At 37.3% G+C, this 26163-nt stretch overlaps 1 protein-coding gene across 4 annotated transcripts; it reads right to left on the bottom strand.

The window, feature by feature from the left end:
- Positions 1-7328: 7328 nt before the first annotated feature.
- On the bottom strand, positions 7329-25468 carry RB195_026137 (uncharacterized protein; the record flags this gene model as incomplete). Of its 4 annotated transcripts, none has more annotated exons than XM_064214558.1 (13): positions 7329-7336; positions 9046-9139; positions 9352-9464; positions 11557-11676; positions 13171-13258; positions 13533-13649; positions 17736-17869; positions 21613-21762; positions 22336-22399; positions 22541-22644; positions 22711-22873; positions 23963-24166; positions 25394-25468. In XM_064214558.1, 13 exons carry the CDS (start codon positions 25466-25468, stop codon positions 7329-7331), a joined length of 1434 nt encoding a protein of 477 aa, XP_064070438.1. The 4 variants fall into 4 exon arrangements, with proteins under 4 accessions (XP_064070438.1, XP_064070439.1, XP_064070440.1 ...); XM_064214559.1 differs by having other exon boundaries at positions 9046-9214; positions 9358-9464; XM_064214560.1 differs by having other exon boundaries at positions 9358-9464.
- Between the last annotated feature and the right edge of the window lie 695 nt (positions 25469-26163).

The raw sequence follows: 26163 nt of genomic DNA, 5'->3' as shown, positions 1-26163 counted from the left end.
ATTGTCAAACAAATGGATGTCCAGTGGTGAAAAAAAGCTACATGGTATTTCTGAATCGAGAAAAATAAATTGAAATTTAAATTGAAATGAAAATTGAAATCGAAAAGTAAATTGTTACTTACGGAGATGAGATAGAGAGAAATAAAAAGGTGATTAGGTTGGCGAAGCCAGGCGAGGACGTTTGCTACTTAAGAATGCTGAGGGGTGACTGGAACCAAGCTGGACTGATATAAATAAAAAGATATTTCTGGATGGATGCTTCAATTAATATTACTCTCTAATTTTCATTTCACAGAGAGGTAACGACTTCTTAAATCTTATTTCGTATTGTGGTGGAATGAATAGGAAATATTTGCAAATTGAATAAATATCCGTCATATTTTTGAATCTCATTTTCAATCCTATTTCTTGTAAAGGCAATGTGTAACGAAATTGACGACGTCTGGATCTTTCATGGACAACAAGGGGTTCGGGAAGAATATTACGTATTTCTGCTTACTTTGATTTACTGGTAATTCATTAACTTGTAGTTTTTGTTCTCAACCAAATCACAGCAACATTAACCAATTGTTTTCTAGCCTCATCGTAATTTTCAAGCCAAGTTTTCTCGGATATTCCCCGATGGCGAAACGGGGTCTAGCTTAAATTCATGTATGCTGTACAGGACCAAAAAGCAACGTAGTTCTTGAATTTTTGAAATACTAATTATAGGGAAAAATTTAAAAGACAGAAGAGCGATTCAAGTTCTAAACTCTTTTCAAAGCAATTTGTTCACTGAAGGAAAATCCTTGTAGAAAAAGAGCGGATCCAATTTCTAGGAAAACTTTTGCTTTATGATATATCACCAGAGGCCTAATCCTGCAAAAATTGTATTTAAATTGTTTAAATTCAAATTAATTTGTATTCAAATCGTATTTTTATTTGTAAATTTTACCCCGAACTGCTCTTCACCCACTGCGAATTCTAAACCATATTTTAAGTTCCGTTAGATTCCTGGAAGATTATCCGACCTTTGGAGGATTACATCGCCCTCAGCTCATTTTTCACACGATGGGTTCAGTTGATACCACATTGTTGAAAAATACTGACTAAAGGGCAAGTGAGGAAGGAATAAAAGTTGAAGGGTGTACTCTTTAAAGCTTCTTCCATCTGCAGCTAAAAGAAGAATGAAGTCGAATATGGTTTTTCTCATTTTTTTTTTCGAAATATCATACCCAACAAATCTCAAGTTCCCTCCACTCCAATACTTTTTTTTTCCTAAAAATGGTAATTCACCCTAAATTGCTGATGGTTAAACAGCCAAAAAACTAGTAACTGGTTTCTGTTGAGGTTATGAGATTCAGTTCATCCATGAGCTTCTTTCCAAGGTCGTCAAATTTTCCAATTCAAAGTACATAGTCAGAGTTCTGAGCGAAAGGAATCAATTGTCAACCCCTGATAAGTGAAAGAAAACTATGAACTATGGATTTTTGTAGATATACTGTTGATAGAAAACATTTTTAATATCTTTGTAAAATAGAAAATAAAAATTTCAAAGATAAATGTTAAAACATAAGGGAAAACCTCCTCGTGTTCCATAAATGGTTTATTTCCAGAAGAGAGACACGGATTTATTATAAGGTGAAAAGTGGTAGATATTTGTATTGATAGGTATCGAAGGGAAATAATAAAAAATTATCAAAAAGTGCAGAAGAGAGCCTATTGATTAAAAAAAAGAGAAATCCTTAGGCAAAAGGGAAGTGTTCCCGCTTTTACGAGATATAATTTGAAAGGAAAGTCTGAATCATCTTCAAAAAGGTATTGAAAGCTTTAAATTTATTAAAAAACGAGCACTTAACCCAGAGAGGAAAATTGGTAAGAAATTTCCGCCAAGGAGCACCAACATTTATGTATATATGTCGGCACAACAATGATATTCCCGAAGTTTCGGGATTTTTATTTAATGCTGTAAGATAATTCCTTCATCTGGAAGTTACTATATCAACTACAATACCTGTACATTTGCAACACCTACGACTTGGTTGACATTCTTTCGGTATGCGCCAAAATTTGGAAATGAGTAAGAAAATAAAATAAAAAAATAAGAGAAAATAAAATGCAGATAGTGTACTACGTTTTAAGCAGAACCAAGATTGTTATTGATCTTTATTCTGGCTAACGTTTCGGCATCGTCACCTTCTTCGTAGCGTGGAAAAATCAAAGGCACGTGTGATCTACTCTCTCAAACGCCTCGTCATCCCACAAGATATGTCCTAGCAAACCGATTATCCAAATGCAACGTTCGAAAAGCAGACCACCATAGCGCTCACCTTGATAGCCACAAAATCGTGATGTTAGCGGACCACCAATTGTTAGAGTAGCGCCGCTAGCAGTAACTGGTAACGATGCGCCCGCCTCTGACCCCGTAGGTCAAAAGAATCAAATCAAAGGTCAGGATATGGTGAGAGCTCGTTGGTCACAGCGATGCATTCTTCTCTACGATTCATGATTGGACTTCTGGCTGTGATATAAAACGCTTCCAATGTTTTTCGCGCCAGAACGTCTGATTCGCGTGCTAAGATCGTGACAGCATGACAGCATCGCAGACAGTTGTCATGAAACTGTCTGCGATGAGCACCTAAAGGGGATGATGATGTTTTTGAAATGATTTTCGGCAAATTAGTAGTATTTCATAAATTTTTGAATAGACTGTTTTGATCCCTGTTATTAATGGCCCACCCAGTTTCAACAAGAGGAAAATAGACGTCACCACAGATTTTCTTTTTTTTTTAAGATGCCTATTATCCACTACCATAAGGGGATCTATTGTGAAGGGATAAACTAACTATTCACACAAAAGTGCCGCAGTTTCCCAGAAGACCCGAAGGAAATAATTTTGCAGGAGATTCCTAGGAAAGTTTTTTTTTTCAGGAAAAAGAAGACGTCTAGTGGTCAGAGAAATCCGTGTATTCATTGTTTCAATCAGTTAAAGGATAAAGGATAAAGTTTCTGGTGTTAATCAATCCGCGTGGGATGCGCCCCCCACGTTCACTTCAATTCAGAATCGTTTGAAGTTTACGAACGTCTAACTGGCCTCTACAATGACCTGCGGTGGCTGGCCGATGTGTCAAGTCAGTGCTTTTATCCTCTCAGACAAGTCTGGTGCCAATTTATCGACCCCGGAGGGATGAAAGGCTTGGTGAGCACTAGGGCGGATCCGAACCTCCGATCGATCGTGCAGGAAGCGGAACCTCTAACCACTACACCACACCCGCCCCTTCAATCGGTTAAATATGTAAAATCATAGCAAATCACCTAAACTAATCAATACTACCGTTTCATAGCTTGGAGGTGACTAAACTATTAAATATGTAACGCTGAGGAATCACCGCAAAATATGTTAGATATGAAGAAATTCGAGGTAAAAAAAAACATAGTGGATATTTTTTATCCATGAGCCATCAATTTGTTTTACAAAGGAGAAAAAAAGGAAGATTTGGCGCTAGCTATCGGGATTTTCTGGAGTAATAGTAATAGTAATGTTAATTTAACACTATAAAATAATAAATAAAAACATTTTGAGCGTTCACTTGGATCGTGCTCTTGCTCTTTTGTCGGACAGTTAAAAAAAAATGGTTCGGCAGATTTCGGACACGAAGATATTTTTTTAAAATCTTTATTATTGTTTTTCTCATCGTTATAGTTTTGGGACGATTGGGACTTGCGAGATTTCTCTGAAAAAATCAAAACGAAGCCAACAATAAGCTTGTTTAAAAATCTCCTCTAATACCAAAGAATTTTAAGCAGGTGAGTCATAATATAGGAAAATTATAATGAGTAACAGGTAAATTATAATATCCGAAAAATTATAAGTGTAATTTGTACAAAGTGTTCCGTTGATTACTAATTTAGACCTAGAACTGAGGTCAAACTGGAACTAGAAATGAAAAGTGTCCGAGAAAACTTCCATAATTCCTATCAACTGATCAAAGATCCGAGAATATGAGTTCACTACAGATTCCAAGTTTCTCACCTCCATCACTATTTTAAATCTATTCCTAAAACCCATTCTCCTCGTATGACTGGTGTCCTAAAGCTGCAGCCTCCCATAAATTCAGGAACTGAAACTAGTCATCCCATGTAAAATATGGACATCCTTAGTGAAATTTCGGAAGCGCTTGTCATTGATTTCCATAACAACAGGAGCGAGGTAGAGAAGAGATTCCCAGAATTCTCATAAATCAATTTCCGGGAATGAGAGAATCCTAGGTTCAAGCTGTATTTTTTTCCTGGAATTTCCCAGCTGCGCTCTTCAATCTCTTCATACTTCACATCTAAGTTAGGATTTGCAAGGAAATATTCCGAAGAGGTCTTCTACGTTCAGAATGGTTGATTAGGCTAACGTTGAAGGAGCGATATTTATTATTATTTATATTATTATGTATTATTATATATATTATTATATTATTATATTATTATATCACATATTATTCATATTATTATTTATTGTTAGTTAGTGACTAATGATAAAATAAACAATCTTGGATGAATGTTTAAGTTCATTTTCGATTTTCAAGGATTTTCATGGCATAAAAATGTATTATGTGGTATAACTCCGGTACTTCTGTTTATTTATTTATTTTTTTTGCATCCGCTACAAAGATAAGAATGTCTTGAATCCTTTTATTGCCAAGTATCGCTCAAATAAGTTTATTTATGCTTCAGAAAACGTTTTTTGAGAACAAAAAAAGTGTATTTGTGGGATTTTTTTGCCATACAAATTCCGGAGACGCATTATTGTTGGGTTTGAGCAAAAAAACATTTCAGGCGTTTTCTTGGATCGTGCTCTTGGCTTCCGGAAAGCTGAAAAAATCGTTTGGCAGATTTCGAAAAGAAAAGAAAAAAATTCCATTATGGAAAGTCAGTCCCGTTCTGGACATCCATTTGACATTGAGGACGATATTGTAAGTACATTAACGGAAAAAAACACTTAAGGATTACAACTGAGAAGATTTCTGAGCGGATGGCAATTGTGAACAGCTATGGAAACAATATCCTTGACTAGTAGAACTTTCTTTTTCATAAAATTTCAACTGTTAAAATTTATTTTTGAATCACGGGGCACGAAATTATGCAATCATCTAATTACTTTGGAAATATTTTTGTTCATTTCTTGTGATACATTTTATAACCAACAAAAAAATCTACATTTCGAGTATCCTTTTCCAGAAATTCCACTCGCACAGCTGACAAAAATACGACATCGTTCGTGTATGACACCGGAAATGCGTGCAAATTCGAGCGCTGATGCGTTGAATGCACATGAATTTTTAAAGGAAAATTCATGGATTGGATTGTGGAATACAATAAATAGTTGCCATTCTTCTGGATATGTCTATTGTACCTAAACGGTTATTCTTTTCTTTCTGTTCTGCTTTTTACGTTTCTGGAAACTCATTTGTAGTACAGTTCAGTTTTTACTACTTTTTCAAAAGATAAACATTTGATTTATTTAAATTTTGGCAGCAAATCTCAGAAAGTGTATGTACTAAAGTGCATATGAATGTTCCACGAAGTACAGGATGTAGAGACCGGACAACTGCATTTTTAATTTTTGGTTTTTTAATCGATGTTGTATTATCAGCAAAACTGTATATTCCAGAGAATTTTCTTCTTCGAAAAGAGAAACCAGTTCGCCAAATGACCATATTTTAAGAATACTATTAAAAACAGAAAGATAAACTCGGTTTTCTCCTTCTATTCCAATAGAACTGTAATTGAAAATGAAATTTTTACCATCAGATTTCCTTAGTAAACAAGAAATATCTAAGAGGTGAATCCCAGGAAATAAAAAAACGTTTTCTATCTGAAAGACGCTTTCTATGATTTTTGTCACGTGACAGCCGAATCAGTCATGGATCTTTTTCATATAAAAATCTTTTCCCATCATATATCATGACAGATTTTTAGTTTCCTCTAAACGTCCCCCAAGAGATAATATATCAACTAGAAGAATTTTTTCAATGAAAAAAATATTTGCTGACCCCTCTTTCAGGAGAAAGTACATATGAGTTGAGTGACAAAGTGGTTGCGCTACAACATTCCGCTCTCTAAGCTATTATCCATAAAAAAAAAACCGTTCGCGTAAGACCTAAGCTGGACTGGTTTTTTTCTTCGCGTTAGTCGTTGTTCACGACAAGTTTTTCTAAACTTACGCCTTCTTTTAAATGTACTTATACATGCAGCAATGTCTACGAATCCTTCTTTTCAATCTTTTTTTCCCGTGTAATCCTCTAATCTTGACGTTCAGCTCGTAATACTTCCTGATTTTCGTGAAATTTCCTACAGTGTTCATGGAATCATCGCATAATCACATTAGAGCATCCATCAATTACTAGGTGAATTTTTTCGCTAATAGGACATGTAAACAATTAATTGTGGAACTGGTTTAAGAATAGAATTTCAAATAACAGATAATAAAAAAGTAATAAAGAAGTAAAACAGGTAATAAAATAAACATTTAAAAAATAATAAAATAACAAAGAATCAAATAAACTTCTTTTAGAATTGCTTTTGGAACAATTTATTACAATCCACTGAAAAGGGAAAGTATTTAATCCACACTTTGCTTGAAACAGTACCGGAACTATCCGCAAATCGCGGATTCGGGAAAAGTGTTGGTCCCTCTGAACTCCTCGCTGTCGCTTATACCCGATTAGGGCGGAACAGCGCGGAACAAAGATGAGATCCACCTTGAAAGACGTCTTTTCGGTAAAAAGAAAATGAAATGAAGTGGAAAAAATAAGGAAAACAAGGAACTTGTCGGAAAGATCCTTGCAATAGAAATGGAAAGGAATATTTTGAGATTTTCATTTATAATTTTGATTTATATTCATGATTTTTAATAATGTTAAAAAGACGTTTGATTTATTCTCGGATATGTTAGATAAGTTTTACAGAGATTATTATAGTATACTGAAGTATTTTCTTAGCAAGCAGAGTTAAGAGTCTTAAGTTTCTCCAGGACAAAAAAACTACGATATTTTTAGAATTTTGGGTTATTCTGGATAACTCTTGATAATCATAAGCGTATTTGGGTAAAAAATTCCTACTTTTCAGTAGAGGACTCATAGAGAAGAGGGGTACAACTCAGCTGTTCCAGGAATGCCGCGTCTACCTTTGTAGGGTTAAGCCTAATTTAGGATGAAAACCCAGGAGGAAAAATCATTTCTTCATTTTAGACTGGTTATTTTAGTGGATTTTTACCTATGAGAGAGAATAGTGTTTAAAAAAGAAATTGCTGGTTCCACTAACCTCAACACAGAGAAGACCATCGGCATACGATCTAGTTAGGAACCTAAAATAAACTGTACTATATATTAGTAAAATATACTTATATTTATACTTAATATAACTTTATAATTTACTTATATATAATATAATATATAATAATATACTCAATATAGCTTCCAAACGTCAATCTACAAATTGGAGCTTCATTGCCTTCATGTATGTCTAGAAATAGATAAGTATAGTTATCCAAAAATGTTACAAATTAATGGATCTCTTTTCTGGATGTAGTAGAACCCCAAATCCAACATGTTTCCGTTTTGAGAAATAAGTTTGTCAAATGGTTCTTGTTAGGTTCCTTTTCGCGTTCTTATATGAATCCAGAACTAATGTCTTCGGAGAGCATCGCGACGCTTTCAATCTTCCACCTCGATTGTTTCGTTTCGCTTATGCACCGGTTCCATGATGGGTCAGACGAACCGGAATCCTCCTCATAGAAAACCGCACTTCAGCGGATTGTACGAAACCATTAATATTTCATTCGAACAGATATCCTCCACAAAATTAGTGTTTTACGTTTGCATTTGCACTTGAAAGGAACGTACGGAGAAGTTCTGGATGCACTTTTTCTAATAGATGGTAGAAATTGGGATTGTACTCTTAAAGAATATAAAGTGAACGGAAATCTCTCCCTTTAAATCCAAAAATTGCAGTAATCAGGGCTCAGAGGCTTCGAATACAAACAACAACTCATCCAATAATATTATAGCTACCAATAATAATTTATAAAGATAATAATAATAATTTCTAATGACACATTCCAATATTATTACATATGGAATATCCGACAATGTGCATGCACAATCGAAACATTTTTCATTTATGCAAAATTTATTGGATATTGTGTTCATCAATTTGAAATTTAGAATTGGGCGGGTTGTTAAAAATAACTGATTGCTCTGAATTCTGGATTTATGGGCAAAGTTTTTTTTTTATTTCCGTTGCGCTCGTTGACGATTCTCCCGATTTCTACCAACTAATTGCAAGTAGTCCAACTTTGGAATTTATCCGAACTTTGTCTTTAATTAGATTCTTCCAAGAATCATTAGGATGGATGGCCGATAATAGCTTGACGGCTGCGTTGCTCATCAGTGCCCGATGTATTCTCGGCCACGAATGTCCATTTAACTCGCAATTTTAAGTAGTTGTTGAGAAATGAGTTTTTTCAAAAGGCGTACGAGGACTGCAAAAACATTTATAGTAGGTAAATTTTAAAATAATTAATCAATAATGTGTTTATAATATGGTAGCACGTTTTGTGAATAAAATTATAAATTTATTTTCTCTAAAAAAACGTCAAGAGGAGGTCATTGTTTTGGTTAATATTGAAATTAGCCTAAATTGTGCAAATAACATGCTACAGAGGCGTGCTCCCTCGTTAACTCGCTCCATTATATTGGAACCTAACCAACATCCAGATATGAAAAGATGTGTAGTTGGTGCAGACGTGTTTCGGTTGCAATTTTGTGGAAAGTGGGTGACATTTGAGATTGTTCTTTCAAAAACTGCAATCATTATGTGCTGATATCTTTCCTTGAAAAATATGGAATCGCTAAAATGGATGCGAAAAAAAGGGAAGATTCTTAAATTTTGCAATATTAATGCATTAAAATACGGTAATAGAACTGTGTGATTTTCGAAATAGTCTTCTACTTTCAAACTAAGCTGTTTACCAATTTCAAAAGCTTCGTGTACGTTTTACAATTCGAAATGCACTTTCGTTACAAATCCCTGGTAGTGCCATGACAATGTTTCTCCGCCGTCGGTGAAGAATCGAATCCATTAAACTGTGACTCAACAGCGCATCCATCTGAACGTTTTTTTTTCTTTCTTTAAAGTGGGAATGAAGATGTTTAAGGTACAGCAGCAGCAGCAGCAGCAGCAGCTAGAAGGCAGTTGAAATGACTCAGCACATTGTTAAGCATGACAAACAAACAACGATAAGAAACACATAACAATGACCACGTAGGAAGATTACACATTCCTTGATTCTTAACGAGACGAATGAAAAAAAACCTTTACACCCACGTAAATCCAGCATTTTTCAGTACTCGTTCTTTCGGTTTGACTCATTTTCAAGTCATATGTTCTGCTACAAGATTCCATTCGTATTTCCCCCGCATTGTAGACCAGATCTAAAATGAGGCTTATTCACTCCCTTCGCTGTCATTTCGCATTAGCCTGAATGGGTTTTCACATCAATCTCCATGAGAAAAAAAACTGACATGTGCTGCTTCTGAGAGTGGTGGAAAAAAAGAGGCAGCGTAGGCACAGACGAGTCCCAGGTGGCCCTCATAAAAGCAATCATCCAAGTATTTTAAAGCTATTTCTCCAATACATCATGTTATACGGAAAAACTGCAAAGCATTTGAATTATTTTGCAGTAAAAATATTTTCGTGACTTTCTGTTAGTTCTCGTTTTCATTGGTAATCCGAGAATCCGAGACACATGTAAAAAGCCGAACTTGAGAACATCGGCAACTTTAGTCCAGCGGATCCAAGGAAAGCAGGAAAAGTGCAACTAGAAAAACGAAACAACAGGCATTTCCCGTTTTCCCGTTAGTCGTAGTTTCGTACAAATGGATCCATCCGAGTAAAAAAAAAAAGTACTCTCGGCATTACAATGAAGATATATTCCAGGTAATAAGCGAAATAGGCATTGCAACTGACGCTCTAGGCGTAAAATCGGTTTTTAGAAGTATATACGTAGAAGAACGAATTCATTCTGCATATAAATAATTTCCTTCCTGGATTTTTCTTTTAAAATGTCGTTCGACTTCGTAATGAATCCAGATCATCTCGATGCTGTGAACAAAAACACTTGGGAACATTAATCAAGTAGCGCTCGATTACCTCAGGATCACCTGAGAACGGAGTTTAACAGTTCAAAATGCACCCACTCCTCTTTCCTCTCTCAGTTACAGTACAGGACAAGTTATTGTTCACATTCATTCAGAAATGATTAAGGTTTAAACAATGCAGGAAGAACTTTTTCTTGGAAATTTGATGGTTCGCGGTGAAGAACTATTCTCGGAATTCAGTCATGCACATTTCCCATAACTTTTAATTGCATGACCTCAATGAACGCGACACGAACTAACGAAGATTGATGGATCGATGTGAGGATCAGTTCATTAATCACCGTTAAACCAGTTTCAAGAAGTATTGTGGTGAACACAAAGCTTCTTCCAGATTAACGTTCCGTTCCTGAAGAATCTATTACGAGGAAGGAGGATGCGCCCCTCCCGTTTGGTTCACTAAGAGCGACATTCCGTCCTGATGACAGATTCGCTTGTTCTTTCCCAGTTTCCAGTTCCACGATTTTATATGTACAATGGTGCAACCATTTACCACGTATGTGAAACGAAATCTGATCAGCACTATTTACTTCTCGGGTTAATGACAAAGTGCAAAAATTATCATAACATCAGTGCGTAAAGGTATTACGGGATGAAAATGTGTCCAAGAAATGTTAGCGGTCGATCCATCCGGTACCATCTTCTCACCATATGAAGCTTTAGAAACCGATAATAAAACGATTAAAAACTAAATGGATAGTTAGAAAAAGCGAGCGTTAAAAAGCTAAATGTGGCCCTCTTCTTTCTATATATGAAAAATGAATAAATATAATCAACAGGTTATCGAACCAAATACCATATAAATAACTCAGATAACCCGCAGTTATAGAAAAAAAAACAAATTGCAATATTGGAATATTGAAGCCTCACCGAGTCCGTGTGAGTCACGAATTCAAGCACAACTAACCATATTTTTTTTAGATGAATGAAACTAAATGCGTTTCTAAGGAAAGTATTCGCGAATAATTTGCCTCATTCACTAAATCTAAATGTAAAAATAGCCGGTAAACACACAGGAAAATACCGAATAAAACAAAATAGGAAAGAGAAAGAGGAGCTCACATGTAAAAAAGGATCACATATAATCAACCACGAGGAAAAAATATCCCTTAGCTCTATTTGATTATTAGGAATCGACTACATTTGAGCATATTCTTCACACGAATTAGCATGAGGAATAACATTAACTATAAGCGATTTTAAAATTTAACAATAAGCTGCTAGTCGGTAATATATGTAGGAAAAAAATGTGTAAGGAAGCGCATTTAAAAAAAAATTTGTAAACATTAGCGAACGTGGTGATATGCTGGTAAGTTTGCAAGTGAGAAGCATGGAATAGCAGCAACATATAAGTAGTTCTACCACCAACGAAAGAATGGACTTCTTGTTTGGACTTTCTGCTGATATGCATCGTGCCAGGACCGTTGATTAGTTGGTGTTGGTGGTTCTTGACCAGAAGACGATGGTGCGTTTGAATGAGCGGCATCCGCTGAAAAGAAGAAAATACTTATTAGAAAATATTTAGAAAATCAGGAAAATTTCCTGCTTAACAAAAAAAATCCCAAACAATTCACATTATAATTCTATAATCAAAAATATTCCGTGTGATCACAATAATAATTATTATAATAATTATAATTAGTGCAACTAATGTTGTACGCCGAAATGAGAAAAAATTATTAGAAAATATTTAGAAAATAAGGAAAATTTCGTGATTAAAGAGAAAATAGTTTCCCAAACAATTTACATTATAATTCTACATATATTCATGGTCACCAGTATAATAACAATAATTATTACTACAATGCGTATAGTTAGTATAATAAGTATTGTACTCGATATCGAAAATAAAAACTAAAGAGATTTATATTTCGCTAATAAACTAACCCTGAAAATTTGCTTCACTCAATTCTGTACAAATTTATGGGCCCTCTGTCATTTCGACTCCCTCATTTTCTGCAGGATACCGTTTTTTTTCCACGGAATTCATTGAAAACATGCGTATTCATCACAATCATTTGCATAACACTGCTCACTTTAAATAATGCACTACACTATACTAATCGCTCATTGAAATGGATATTTGTAAGCTTTTATTCCAGGAATGCCTCCGTTTTTCTTTTTTCTGTTCAATGATCAAAGAAAAGCTCTGGTATGATGGGATGTTTCTTCAATGAAATTCTTTGCAAATGCTATGACGATTAAAGCCAGAAAACATTCGCGAATCTTCTATAGAATGCGATCGATGAAATGATTACATACAACTTTTTAAACAAGAATATCCTTTCAACAAATATTATTCAAGTACTCTTAGGATTATAGGATTAAGGTTTGGCTCATATGTACATTTCTCATGAGTTGACAAGTACTCATTTTCTTTATAAAAGTTTCTCAATGCTCGTCCATCACAAATTCCCCAAATACCTCCTAACTTTCATATTCGATCGTTTCTCCCTCAGAGGGTAACTTTCTCATGCTGTCACTTCTTCTATGAATTGAATAGTCGCAACAAGGACAACATGCGGGCCAGCACTTACTTGCACGTTCACATTCGCCTATTTCAATGTACTGCAATTAACTGCACAGCCTCATCCGCCTCATAACTCAACTCATAACATCGTACAATTCACTCGATTCTCTTCCGAATCCCCGTTGCTTTTGAGGAAGGAATTTCAGTGGAAGTTCTAGTCCCTTAGCAAAGTGAAAATTCGTGTTTTGTTGTGCGCTAATCACAATAACGAGGGAGTTCTGACGCGACACTCATTTGAATCGCATACGTTTTTCTAAAATTCTCATCTCTTAACCAGAATGAAGAAGCATGAGATGGGCAGCAATTCACGATGACAAGTGGGGCGCACTCAAAAGACTTCTTTTTCTATCGATCGCAAGATTTTCTTTGGGGATTTAATGAGAGATTTTGTTCACGTAATGAAAAATTGCGGTCTTATAACGAATCCATCAAATGGGTAAATCCATCCCTTACATTCATAGTCTGTCCTTTCGTCATTTTCAGAACGAAAACGTTGCCTTCGTTTTTTTTGTTTCACTTCCACCATGTATTGAGCCGGCATCTGGAACACATAAACGATGAGAGAAACAAAACATGAACACGGGGGAAAAAAAAACATTCGTCCCTTCACGTAGAAATCCATAAAATCACACAATGAACTTTATTGTATGACACTACACTACAGTCAATATAGCCATATGTGTTCGAATACGTTTTTTGAATAGTATTTTCTCTTATCGTTGAAGGTGAACCGTAAAATTACAATATGTGAGCATTTTTTTAGAGAATCGTACATGGACATTATCTTAATTACAAGTAGATAAAAATATTCTTACCAATATCAATTGATATGGTGATTTTTTTGTTCGCAAAGCTTCTCGAAGATTGAAGATCTGACCACGCATAACTGACAGCTGACGTTCAAACATCTTCTTGTCAAATCCTTTATCTTTCTAAAAAATAATGTTACACAAACTTATTTTTGTTTTTTTTTACAACAAACTGTTCAAAAAACATTTTCGAAATAAAAAGGATCGTTTCTCGGAGATTTGAATTTGATGTTTGGTTATCAAATAAAACACTGTTTGAACTGTGAACATCAAACAACATTGTTTTTTCTTTTTTGATGGATGGACATGAACTCAATTTAGTATCTAGAACCGTAAATAATGTTCTTCGTACCAGGATTCGCGCTTCGTAGTACATTTTAGCAGCCTACAGTAATAAATTTGACTACTCAATTGTATAATAACGATCCGATAACTTATTTCTGACGTTCCTCCCTAATAAAAATCATATTATTTATACGCATTATCCAGGAGAAATGTTACGAAATTCGTAACAAATTAATTCCATGCACACCCCTCTCCCTACTACGGTCTTCGTGAAATCGAATCCACCAATTCCATATTGTTGCGAACGAAATTATGACCGTATAACGGACATTTATATGAAAACACGTGGTGAGCTTCCGAACTTTGACAATACTATTTGGATATGGATTAGTCAGCTAGTCGTTATCACAGCTTCATTGCGTACCATTTATGCTGTACTTTACAATTATTTGTTCAACGAATTTAAAGCTTCTTGATAGTGCATCCACTTTAATGTTCTCGTAATTCCTTCCCCTCTTTTCCTTGATCTGATGTTAATCCCCCGGTGTACAATAATTACGTTCCTTCACATTGCTTATCGACATTTCCGATGGTGCGAAGAATAAGAGCGCGTCAGCGAGAACTTCTTTTAGAAGATAATTTATTGTTGTAGTGTTATAGGATGATTTGACTCTTCTCGTGTTCCACTTGCAGATAGCACGAAAACAAAACTCCTGATGCTGCGTCGTTAGGATCCGCCAGTTGCGCCCGAAAATATGTCCCTTCTCATCGAACAAAAACCTTTAGAAATTTAGATTAATTAGTGTGGAAGATTACTGCACCAAATGCTGTCAGCATTTCAAGGACTTCAACATTCTTCTCATCAATAATCCCTTGCTGAACAAGAATATTGTAAGCGAATCTTTTTCTGAGTGGTCTAAGACTCTGACAGGCACGTCGTTCACATTGCACATGCATGCACTTTTACAGGGGGACCCTGATGTATGAAAAAAAAAACATGTTTGCCAGCAGAAACTATTGAAAGTTCCCAACTTTAGCGAATTCGTAGAAAGTGTGTTTGCGTTCGAGGGCAAGTGACTAGAACAAGTTTTTGAGGAAATTCATTCAGGTTATGTCAAGGGTTCAAAGGTCCGAATACTAGGCGAAATATTCGAGTCTGACAGTGTTTTGAAGGAATTATTCACAGTGAAGAAATGGGCCTTGTTTGATTTTAGCGACATGTTATGTGCATACAAGTGAAATATGATCTTTCCTCCCTATTTCACGGTCTACAGACCAGTCAGCCGAGCATCAACGTTCCTGACTGTACAGCCTTGCTTAGTCAGCCATAAATCTCGATCTTAGCGCGAAACGATTGGATGGCAATCATCGTCGTACAATCGTTTCAATGATGTCGACCGTTTTTTTTTTCTCTCTCTCGCAAGTGATTCTTTCCATTCTTGAATACATTCAAAAGAACAAATTCTTGTGATAAGTGCGATTTCACGGCTTTTTTTTCCAGACATAATCTACTTAATCGTTTAACTCCCTTAAATCTTTCCTTCTTTTTTTTTTGAAAATTATTTTCTTCTCAACTAAAATACGAGTAACAAAATCATAAAGAAGAGACCATCAATTGTACTTTCATATATATATCTTTAACGGACGATGTAATTTCTTTCACTTCTTATCAGTTTCAAATTACAACTCTAACAAGTCACCAGGTTGACTTGAAATAGAAGGCAAAAACAAATGAAACATCGTTCGATAAACTTTCGCACATCTTCGAGTTATGCGATTGTAGTTTTTATATAGCACTTTCTTATCTTTCCTCATCTTCGTTTGCCTTATGGGGCCCTCCATGCACTTTACTCCTTCTGTCAATCCTATTTATTTAAACAGAAAATTCCCCCGTCACAAACGCTTTTGTTTTCCAATGAACCTGCTTTGCCCTTGATGTACTTAGTTAGGTCATAAATTTAGAACTGCAACATCGGTATGGAATCGAATCAATGGAGGGGGAGAAAAAACCTCCTGTTACTTTCTTCTTTCACATCACATCTTTGCTATTCACAGCAGAAACATAGTTGCTCAATCAACGAATGATTCCAGAAAACAGAAAAATGTTATAAAGTGTTCAAGACGAAGTTATTACGAAGAAGACAACGCAGGTAGAAAAAAAAACGTTCTGTGTCAAATTCATCTTTTCTCGGTCACATCTCTCAATCGCCGAGAAAAAAAAAGCAGCGCTCTTCGGTAACTGAACTGACCAATGACCTTCTTGTCGTTTTTTTTTTCTTTAAGAAAAACAAAATGTTTTTCCTGTACTTAAACACGTTAAGGTCATTGCACTTTGCGTGTTCAACATCTTTACTTCAATTTGTTGTACGGTGGAAAAATACGTAAGATGACAACTGTGTTGGAGAGATATAAATAATTAGGGTTTTCACGGTTCGTATTGCCCGAAATCCTGGTCGATAACACTTACAAAAATCGTGGATTAATCGCTTAATACGACAATTACCAACGTTAAATTCATATCTCGTTTCATAAATTGTATAAATTCCGAGGGACTTTCTGGAAAAAAAAAACAGTATAATCGTTTTAAGATAGTTTCCGGTGAAAACTCGAACACCTCACATCCACTTCTTATCGAATTTCCTTGGGCAACAAATAGTAGTCGGATTAGTCGCAAAATAGCTCATATTCCCAAGAATATTTCTCCCGAGATAATCCGTTCTAGTGCACTTGCCCATCAAACTCTTTTGAATAGCTCATTTCCCTGCACTCGGCCATCAAACTCCCATTTACTGCCATAAGAATTTTTCGCTGCCAACTGCCAATCGACATTTCTCGCAAAAGTCGGCGGAAGAAGAGTCGGCTGAAGCCTAAGCGAAAAAAAAACCGACTCTATTTCACAGATGTTCATTTTAATTCCCGGAAAAATAGGTGATTGGCGGACGAGTCCTTGGGAAGTAATCATACCGCAATTTTCGGTGTCTTTCAATGCTTGTTCCGAGAGACGATTAGATGGGGAGGAGGAAGATAATTTACTACCATGTCAGCGATTCATCGTTCTATCTCGTTTCAAAGCAAGAACATGTCAAACGTAACGGGGAAAACCCACGTCAAACAACGACATCTGACGACAATTGTGGATTATTTCACGGCATCGGCTATATCAGATCGAAACATCTTCAACAAATCTTAAGCGCACATTCTTCGAAAAGGTCACCAGATTCATAACAGAGCGCAGTCGCAGAAAATCGTTCGAGTATCCCCTCGAGAAAGAGGACCAGGATGTGTCGCTCGTTTTGTTGTTGTGCCGTATTGGCCACTCACCGTAAAGCGTCTCAAATTGCATCTCATCCTTCTTATTTTCTTATCTCTACGATAAACTGCCAATGTTGCAATAATCCCCAAAAACTTTTCATACTTGGAGCATCTCAATCAACATTCCGCAAGGAATCAAGGAATAGTGGAACGTAAACGTTGATGACACAGCCATCAACCCCCCCCCCCCTTTGGTCGGTCGATACACGTGAGCGTTTAGTTAATACGCGGTGTTTGTGGATTCCGACGCGCTGCGACGTCGAACGACGACAAAAACGAAACATAAGCCGATGCACGTCTTCTTTTTCAATCCGTAAAACGAGTAGGAACTTAGGGCCTAATCGCCTTTCATATAATATTAATACATTCACTCGTTATTCCTCTGTCATTCTTCGATGCTTCCACGTTTCTTTTTTCTCGGGAGAAAATTTTAAACCATTTGGTTTTTTTTTTCTTTACCGACCGTTGCAAATTCTGTACTATGATCAAGACCAATGTTCAAAATGGAACGATTTGTTACCAAATAACTTATACGAATGAGGAACCGGATAAAACCTTTTACAGTCACATTGATTCCCCCCTCCGAACAGGAAAATTCGTGCCATTCCTCACCTTAAATACTTGTTTCAATTCTTCACCAAGTTCACGAACAAAATTCGTATCGTCCAGCTTTGGAAGTATCGCATCGATCGTCTCATCGCTGAACGGTTTCTGTGCCATTGGAAGAAGTGACCAACCGAATGGATCTGTAATTTACATACCTCAAGTTGAAAAAAAAATCCCATCCTCATGAACTCAATCCTTAAGACCTCCTAGTATTTTTTAATGCTATGAAATAGAGTTTTGCGTAGCGCCTAAACCTTCCAGTAATAATACACTGTATAGTACAGTAATCGAAGCAAATACCGATATGCTTAGATATGTTCTCAAAGTGCATCTCATCTCATACACGATTCGAGGATAAATAACGAGGGATGCGAGTGCTCATCCACATCCATTCTCTGGCAATTTTTTTTTTCATTTTAGCCACAATATTCGATCAAAACAATAACGAGCATTGTGAACGCATGGAAATGTACGACAATTAATCAACACCTCTCTGTTTGATTAATGCTATTATTTTGCGCAAATCTAGCTATTTGAATTTGTTTACCAGTAAAGGAAATTTTTCACATAATCGGTAGTTGATTTCTCACGAAAAAGTGTAAATTTTTGACAGCATATCCGAGTGCTCCGTTGTAGAGCCGAGCGACCTCAACAACAAACCACACGTTTTCACTTTCGTCTCGAGTTACATCTACATCTCAGCCAAACCCTCATTCATCCATCCACTGTTCGATCATTTCCGCTCCGGTTTTTCTTGTTTTCTTAATGAAATTCCACTAATACCACTTTTTAGATAGTTTTCGTGCAACCATTATTCTATTCTGTTCACGTCATGAACTTTACACAGTACTACAAAAAAAAATGCTAGGATATTTTTTTCTTTTAAATTTTTCAGGTTCTAAGCAAACCTCTGTTTACCAACAACCAAAAACTCAAACCTTGCACACAAACGGAAGTATCATATCGTCGTCTGCAATCATACGGTGACATCTTTCATCAATTATTTAGTACTTTCATCACTCAACAAGAAAAATTAAGAAAATATTACATTCAAGAGGCGATTTTCTGTACAAATATCTCGCATTCCTACTGGGATTAAGCATTTGTATCAGTGCAATGTATGTGTGCGATGTTTTTCCCCTTACAATACGAGCGCGTGGGCTGCAGAAACGAATCGATGCGTCTTTCTGGAATGAGGGCATTCGAAGCTAATGAGTTTCTATTCTGCACGTACATTTGCAGTGGAAAAAAAATTGTTATGTGGATAAAAATAGGTTGTACCCGCCTGACACTATTACGGGCTGGGAGGGGGGGGATTTCGATCGTTCACGAATTCGTGAACACGTTCCTATTGCATGGACAATGAACGATTCCCGAATATGCATTCGTAATGTTCTCGTATTAGTCGATGAGAAACGAACGAATGAGAATTTTTGATCTTTACTCCCTAAGGCGATTGAAATGACTTCATTCCCTGCGTGTACCCATAAAAGAGCGTTAACGATGAAGAAAACTCGATCTTGCTTTTAGCGTGCGATACGTTGCAGCAAAATATCGGCGGGGGAAGCCCTCGCTCGCTCAATTCTATGGACTCTGCATCGCAATCGGATAAATTGTGTTTGTCAGGAGCGAGACTGGAAGTGATGCAGAAACTAGGAACTCTAGGAAGTCGTTCAGTACAAACGTGCACACACTGTTTAATATCAGGCGTGCAGAGTTTTGTGTGAAAATCCAATGAAAAAAAAACGCCTGCAAAAAGTACTCACATGCCTCAAAAGTACACATTGCGGAGAGTATATTTGTAGAGTTGTCAATTTTGGGAAATTGATTCAGTTTTGCGAGAGAAAAGTACAAAACTAGCATGTAGTCCTTAGTAACCTCATAATAAACCAAATATCTGGAACGATTTAGAAAAAAAAATTATTCTCATTGTTCAGTCAAAGTTTCTCTTCTATTTGAATTTCATCAAATCTCTGATTCAATATGAAAACGATATAAAAACGGCTATAGTGGGAACGGAAGTGTTTCGATCGTTTCGTATAGTGGCAAACGGGGGGGGAAGTAAACGATTTTCTTTCCACTTTAAGAAAGTACATCTGCGTAGAGAAATTTTACACTAACGTAATCTCAATGTTACAGTAGGAACAGCAAAAATAAACTCTACCTCTGAAGAACATTTGTCTGGAATCGTTCAAAACATGGAAAACGTTCTTAATAGAATCCGGAAGCATTAGTTTCGCTATAGTTTCACAGTTTCGCTATACTCTTAGATTAAATTTCACGATGAGTAACTGTTCACATTTTGAAGAGAATTCATAGTAATCAACGTACTCGGAACAACTCAATAAGAACAGATAATGTTCCAAAAGTTCCTGAGAAGGTCAAGGACAATGTTTCCAGTACCTTACGCAAAGTCATCATTTTCAAAAATGAATCGCACTTCCTAATTTTCTTGACTAAGACTTTTATGAAGAGAAATATGCGTTTATAGATGTGAATGAGGGAAAACACCCAATAAATACTGGATGTTCTTTCTACTAACATGGGCAATTATTTATTACCGACAATTTCAACAACAAATCTTTTGTTTTGTTTGATAAATCTAGTTTTGAGTAAGTTATTCGAATTTTTTTCCCTCCACTAAAACTTTTGCAGACTCTAATTGTGAAAATTCTAACACAATTTGTGTCTAGCAGTGGAGATTTACTCAAATAAAAATTGCTTTCCATAAAAAATAAATCAAAAACAACGACCATTGCTGTCTATTTCTGTTAATATGTATGTAACTGCTGTCGAATTCAATTATAGGGGAACTCAATAAAAACTATCAACAAAGGCCGAGATAGCGATGGAAATTGCTGTAGAATTCTTGACGTAACAATAAAACTAACACACACACGCACACACACAGAAATTTACAAAGAAATCGTTTTAACATAGGAGAAAAAGAAAAACATTTTAAGAAAGACTCTATCTATTGTGAAGTTTTTCTTGCACTCCTGCTTAAAACATTTCCGGTATTGATCCTATTATAGGGGGACAACAAGGAAATTTTTTTTCACCCCCTCCACAATGAAAGGGTAATGCGATGGACGTATCAAAAGTAGAGCCGTTCGTCATCAAAACAACTAAACTTTGCCGACTATTTTCATGTTTTTTTTTCAATGAAAATCCAGTTTTTTTTTAATTGGTTTAATTTTCTGTTCCACTATTATGGCGCTGGTTTTATTAGAAAGTTTTAGGATATAATGTCAGTGTTCCTTCCTGAACATTTTATTAGTTCTTCTTCATACAAAACAGTACATCTCTACATCATTTTCTTCCTTTTTTTATTAATCATTTTCGTCAATTCCCTCCTCACACAATGAACACACTATCCTTTATATATGCAAATTCATCGGCTAACGAGCTAGAAGGTCGGCACAATGAAAGGAACGCTATCTGTAGGTTGTTTACGATAGAACGTGCTGCTTTTTTTTCGTACACAGGACGAATGCCACACGCATACACAGAAAAGATCGCGGGGCAAACAAATAAGGAGCGTACATTTGTTCTTCTTCGGTACGAATTGGGGTTTTTCTCGGCTACTGTTGGCCCCGAATTATAAAAGCAATGCACGAAATTCGATACTCATTATTGTAAACAAATACGGGGGTTTTTTTCTTTTGAAAGATGCGACAACGGCCAAAACGATCCATTTTTTTTCTCGTTCATAGGTAAATTATAAATGACAAACATTCAAACGATTCGTGCTTCGCACGGTTGCAAACGTTTATATTTACATGATCTTATTATTTTGCACACTATTAGAGATAAGCAAATAGTAGCCACTACAGAATGTACTGTCATCTGGATTGTAAATGATCAATGATTGAAAACTTACATGCTCTCCATTCATCCGGATGTTTGAATGGAAACGCTAGACCATTGTCAATAGCAGCTATTCCCACTTTTGGTACGGTCACATCAGCCCATTCCACTTCAGCAGGACCCGGCTCACTAGTAGATCGTTGTTGATGCTCATCAACCAGTTCTAAACTTTACTTTTATTTTCCGGAGAAACAAAAAAATTTTAGTCTCCATGCACAGTGCAAAATTGCGATAAGAACGATGTTTTCTTGATAATTATCGGTCCTTCACACAACTATAGATGGGAGGCGGGGAAATTTGCCAAAAATTAGGTGATTTTTGTGCTGCAGCAGCGTAAAAGAGCTGTAATCTATAACGATACCAGAGCACTTCCTTAAAAATGATAATGACCGTATAAGGGGCCCGTATATGTGTGAGTGCGCGTGCTAGATGTCCGAATGCCGTTGGCGGCACTGTTTACCAGTCAGTAATCTACTAGATTATTCACCGCATAACACATGTGACAGATAAAATAAAAAAGTGCGTCCTATAAAAAGGTGTGGCCAGCAGCCGGCACTTGGCGCCCGCACTGATTCAAACCGTCATTCGTGATCAGAACCACTTGCTCCTGCGCCGCGGAGGATGTCTGAGCCTCAGGACGCTGTTGAGGCCGAGGAATCTTACTCAGAATCCGTGCACACAACTACGACTACGGCTACTACGATTCTACATGAGGAACATGGAGCGGAATTCTCACCTTCTGGACCACAAGCTCGGCTATTTGCTTCCGCTAAGTCGATCAACTGGCCTTCATCAGGTGGCTGAAAAAAATTCTATTTTCATTTCAATGATTTTCAAAAATTTCCTATATCCTTTACATTTTACAAAACTTTACAAATCTGACGTCTCGTACATTCACAAGACTGAAGATTTACGATTTATCTTCCACAGATAGAAATCACCTGTGTTTCTGCTACATTTGTGGGATTCGGATCGTTTGGCACAATCGGAGTTTCGCTCACATCGGCTTGTTCGTACTTGATCAGCCAGTTATCGTTCCCACGATCTAAGTGATTTTAATTCGATTTTACGTTCTAATCAACCTTTTCATCGATTTTGACCCGATACTTACCGGTATTTCTAATCACATAATCGAGTACTACCAGTTTTTCGAATAGCAATTGAAATTCCCTTTGAGTTACTGGCGGTGGTGCTTGCTCCGGATAACTATCCCAGATACGGAGCCAATGTGATGCATCTTGGTAACCGGTGACGAACAGTTGAAAACTGCCTTTCTGAAAAATGGAAGAAAAAAATTCGATTTTGTTACATATATATATATATATATATATATATATATCCGTCACAGCAGTCAAGAAATTGCAGCAATTCTTGCAGTATGTCGCCAGTTGTCTTTTTTTTTTCGTTAGCATATGGCCGATACGTCTTCAAGACTTCACAGTCCATCTGGACGGCACACCCCACGCGAACATATTAAATTTCCTGAGAAATGTACGGATGAGTCAGTTTCGTCGCAGTTCCATAAGGTTTCTTCACAATAGCAAAATGTACGTCTGAATTTTGGCCCTTCTGTACGTCAACGCGTATTTTTATCTCAACGATGTGAAGATAAACGTAGTTAGGGACTTCTCATATGGCGTTCAGTCATACAAAAATTGAAAGGTTTATGTGATGTGAATACCGTACACTCATAAATGTGGAGCGGATAATTTTTAACGTTGATCGAACATCACAGTGATCATTTACCGAGATCGACTCCTCAGCATATACCCGTTGTTTTCGTTATATTCACTTTCATTCTTCACTAAACAAAACACGTACACGCACAAACGCCTTCCTTCACTCCACTCCTCATTCTGTGCTCGTGTCCTCGACAGTGAAGGCTGTCTCGAGGCCGTCGCTCGTTCATTCGTTCGTTCGTTCGTTCGTTCGTGTTTTTTTTTTCTCCTACTCTCTCTCTCTCACACACATACACACGCATGCCCTTCACCCCTTCGGATGCTTCATCGTGTACGGTTGTGACGTTCACGTTTTTCACGTTTCCAATAGCGTAAAGCGAACAACTAGTGGCATTAAAATCTATTACGACACTTTGATTGGTATGACAAAACTATTGCCGCATCGCTCCACGTATCTACCATCCACTAAACAACAACGATATGTGTGTGTGCGTGTACACGTGTGTATGTATGTGTGTGTGTATTTTTGAGCGAGTGTGAACGATAACCGCAGCAACTGTAGGAACGCCTGAGGAACTCGATGTTTTGCGAACAATCACCCATTATTAGTCGGGGGGCCCCTAACGAGAACGTTTGCATCAATTTTCGTTCGCCTACTGATAGCTGGCAATTTGTCACGCTGACCTTTGGGGGAAGGCCGATTCTGTGGAATCGTCGTCCAAGATCGGGATATCTTGACTGAATGCGTTCCTTCGTTCTCGCCTTGGCTCGATCCAAACGTCCATAATAGAACGTCGGAGCTGCCAATTCCACGATCGCGGTGGTCGGTACGATGTTCAGACCGAGCTTCTTGTCAACTAGTGACGCTCCAGCTTCCGAGAGATAACCCTGCAATTAGTCATAGTAAGTCTTGAATACCAATCATGTGTCATGTGCACATATTTTGGTTAGTTTTTTTTTTCTTTCGTTTTAAAGCGTTGGCGTTAAGGTTGATTCATTTTCGTTGCAGTCGACCTTGAATAGAAGGCGAAGCAGCAGAAGAAGACGGAGAGCACTGCTGAAATCATAGTTAGGACATGGTTATAATCGATGACAGCTCGATAAGAGACTACAATAGGAAACGCATAAAAGCGGTGCGAAAAATTTTGCGGCCGCCCGTTGAGTCAAACGAGGGACCGCCCCTCCCCCGGTGTCGTCCTGCATGGGGCTGGGCCGCGTTTTGCATGTCGACTTTCAGGGTAAATCGATATGCAGTAAACAGGGACGACTCTCAAATGCAACCTTCTTCACTGTGGGAGTGTGTTCTCCGTTCAGACTCGCTCCAACTCCACTTCTCCTCTTCTCATTCCCTTCTTTTGAGGATTAAGTAAGCGGGCGGATCCACCGTCTGCTCGCGCTCGCGTATGCCCCGCATGTTTAGCGCACGGTTACAATCTGTCCATTATATGATGCATGTGCGCGGAACCTCTCGTAATTATTTCGTGCAACCTCGCGAAAACCGGTAATGCCTCGATAGTCGCAACAATGCTGTGCCGTACATTCGTTGCGTTCGTCAAACATCCATATTCACATACTTGAGGATATTCTCCGTCAGTTACGTCCACGTACGTACACATGCACGCATACACATATCATATATGCTGCAATATGCACGTCAGTATCGTTCGATGAACGTGGCAATATCGGGAAAGAAAACAGGCATCCAACCAGTAACTAGTTATTTCCTTCCCAATTCCACACGTTTTACCAAATCGAACAGCAATTCATTTGGTGCAAGACAATTGACCACGTATTCATATTGAGAATGCACGCACTTTGTGCGCTCTCCTCTCCAATATCATCACATTTTTTTCATGATAAACCTTCAAGACACATTTCCACATGTTTTTCATGATTCGGAATGTTTTTCACGACACCTGTTTATTCGTTTCAACACGGTAGCATTTCAAGTGGCGAGCTGTTTGGTGCGCACAAATCATGGCCATGTAGCCGTGGACCTCGCTGCTACTCTCGTCACTTGCTGTTCAACGCCGTCGATGCTCGCCTGTCTCTCTTGTTATAGCTAAAATGCATGAAATCCTGAGTAAAAGCTTAGCGAACATGAGCTTGACTCACGTTGTACAACAGCACAGCGATAACAATCTGCTCCAGGCACTTCACAATTGATTTGCATAGTGTCAGCATAGCCATCTGGATATTAACCTCGTACGCTAGCTTTCTCCTTTCTACTGAAAATCCATGTTATCTTTTTCATGGGTATTAAATTGCTGCACTGACTAACTTCGTTCGTTCTGATGTTTCTCCCCTCTGCCATTCTTGGGAAAAAAAAGTAGCCAATTTATCGGAAGAGATTGTGGTTAGGCGAGCTGGAGCCGGGAATTCGTGTGCATTATCCATTAAGCGCATCCCGTCAAAGCATCCCACTTTCAAACTCATGCACTTCATGACTGTCCTACGAGAAAAACAATCTATAATTCTCAAGCTTCCACGGTTAGAAGCGGTTGTTTTTGAAAATGCTATCTTCATATATTTCCTTATTGTCCTCTTTCTTTCATGCTTTTGCAGCCGGTTTGTTGACGCGACAGCATAGTGAGTGTCATTTCTTGGACCACGCGGCAATCACAAACAACAAACGAAAGTCGTAAATTTAATACTTGTTTATTATTTTCAGCCACCTTAACGCATCGCGTCAATCAAAACCCCCCTCATCTAACAAAGTGTAGCCCAGTGAAAGTGTCGTTAAAAACACTACGTAAGCTCTTGTGTCGTTACACGTCCACCGACAGTTCCGCCTCCATTAACATTGCCACTCTTCGGATGTCGATCATCCCTTGGGGAACCCGTTCAACACTACAAATCTGGATACGCTTATTTAATAGTATCAT

Source organism: Necator americanus, chromosome X (genome assembly GCF_031761385.1).
Source record: "Necator americanus strain Aroian chromosome X, whole genome shotgun sequence".
NCBI classification, from domain to species: domain Eukaryota; kingdom Metazoa; phylum Nematoda; class Chromadorea; order Rhabditida; family Ancylostomatidae; genus Necator; species Necator americanus.
Note: the sequence above shows the minus strand (reverse complement) of the source record. Positions and strands in the feature narration are given on the sequence as shown.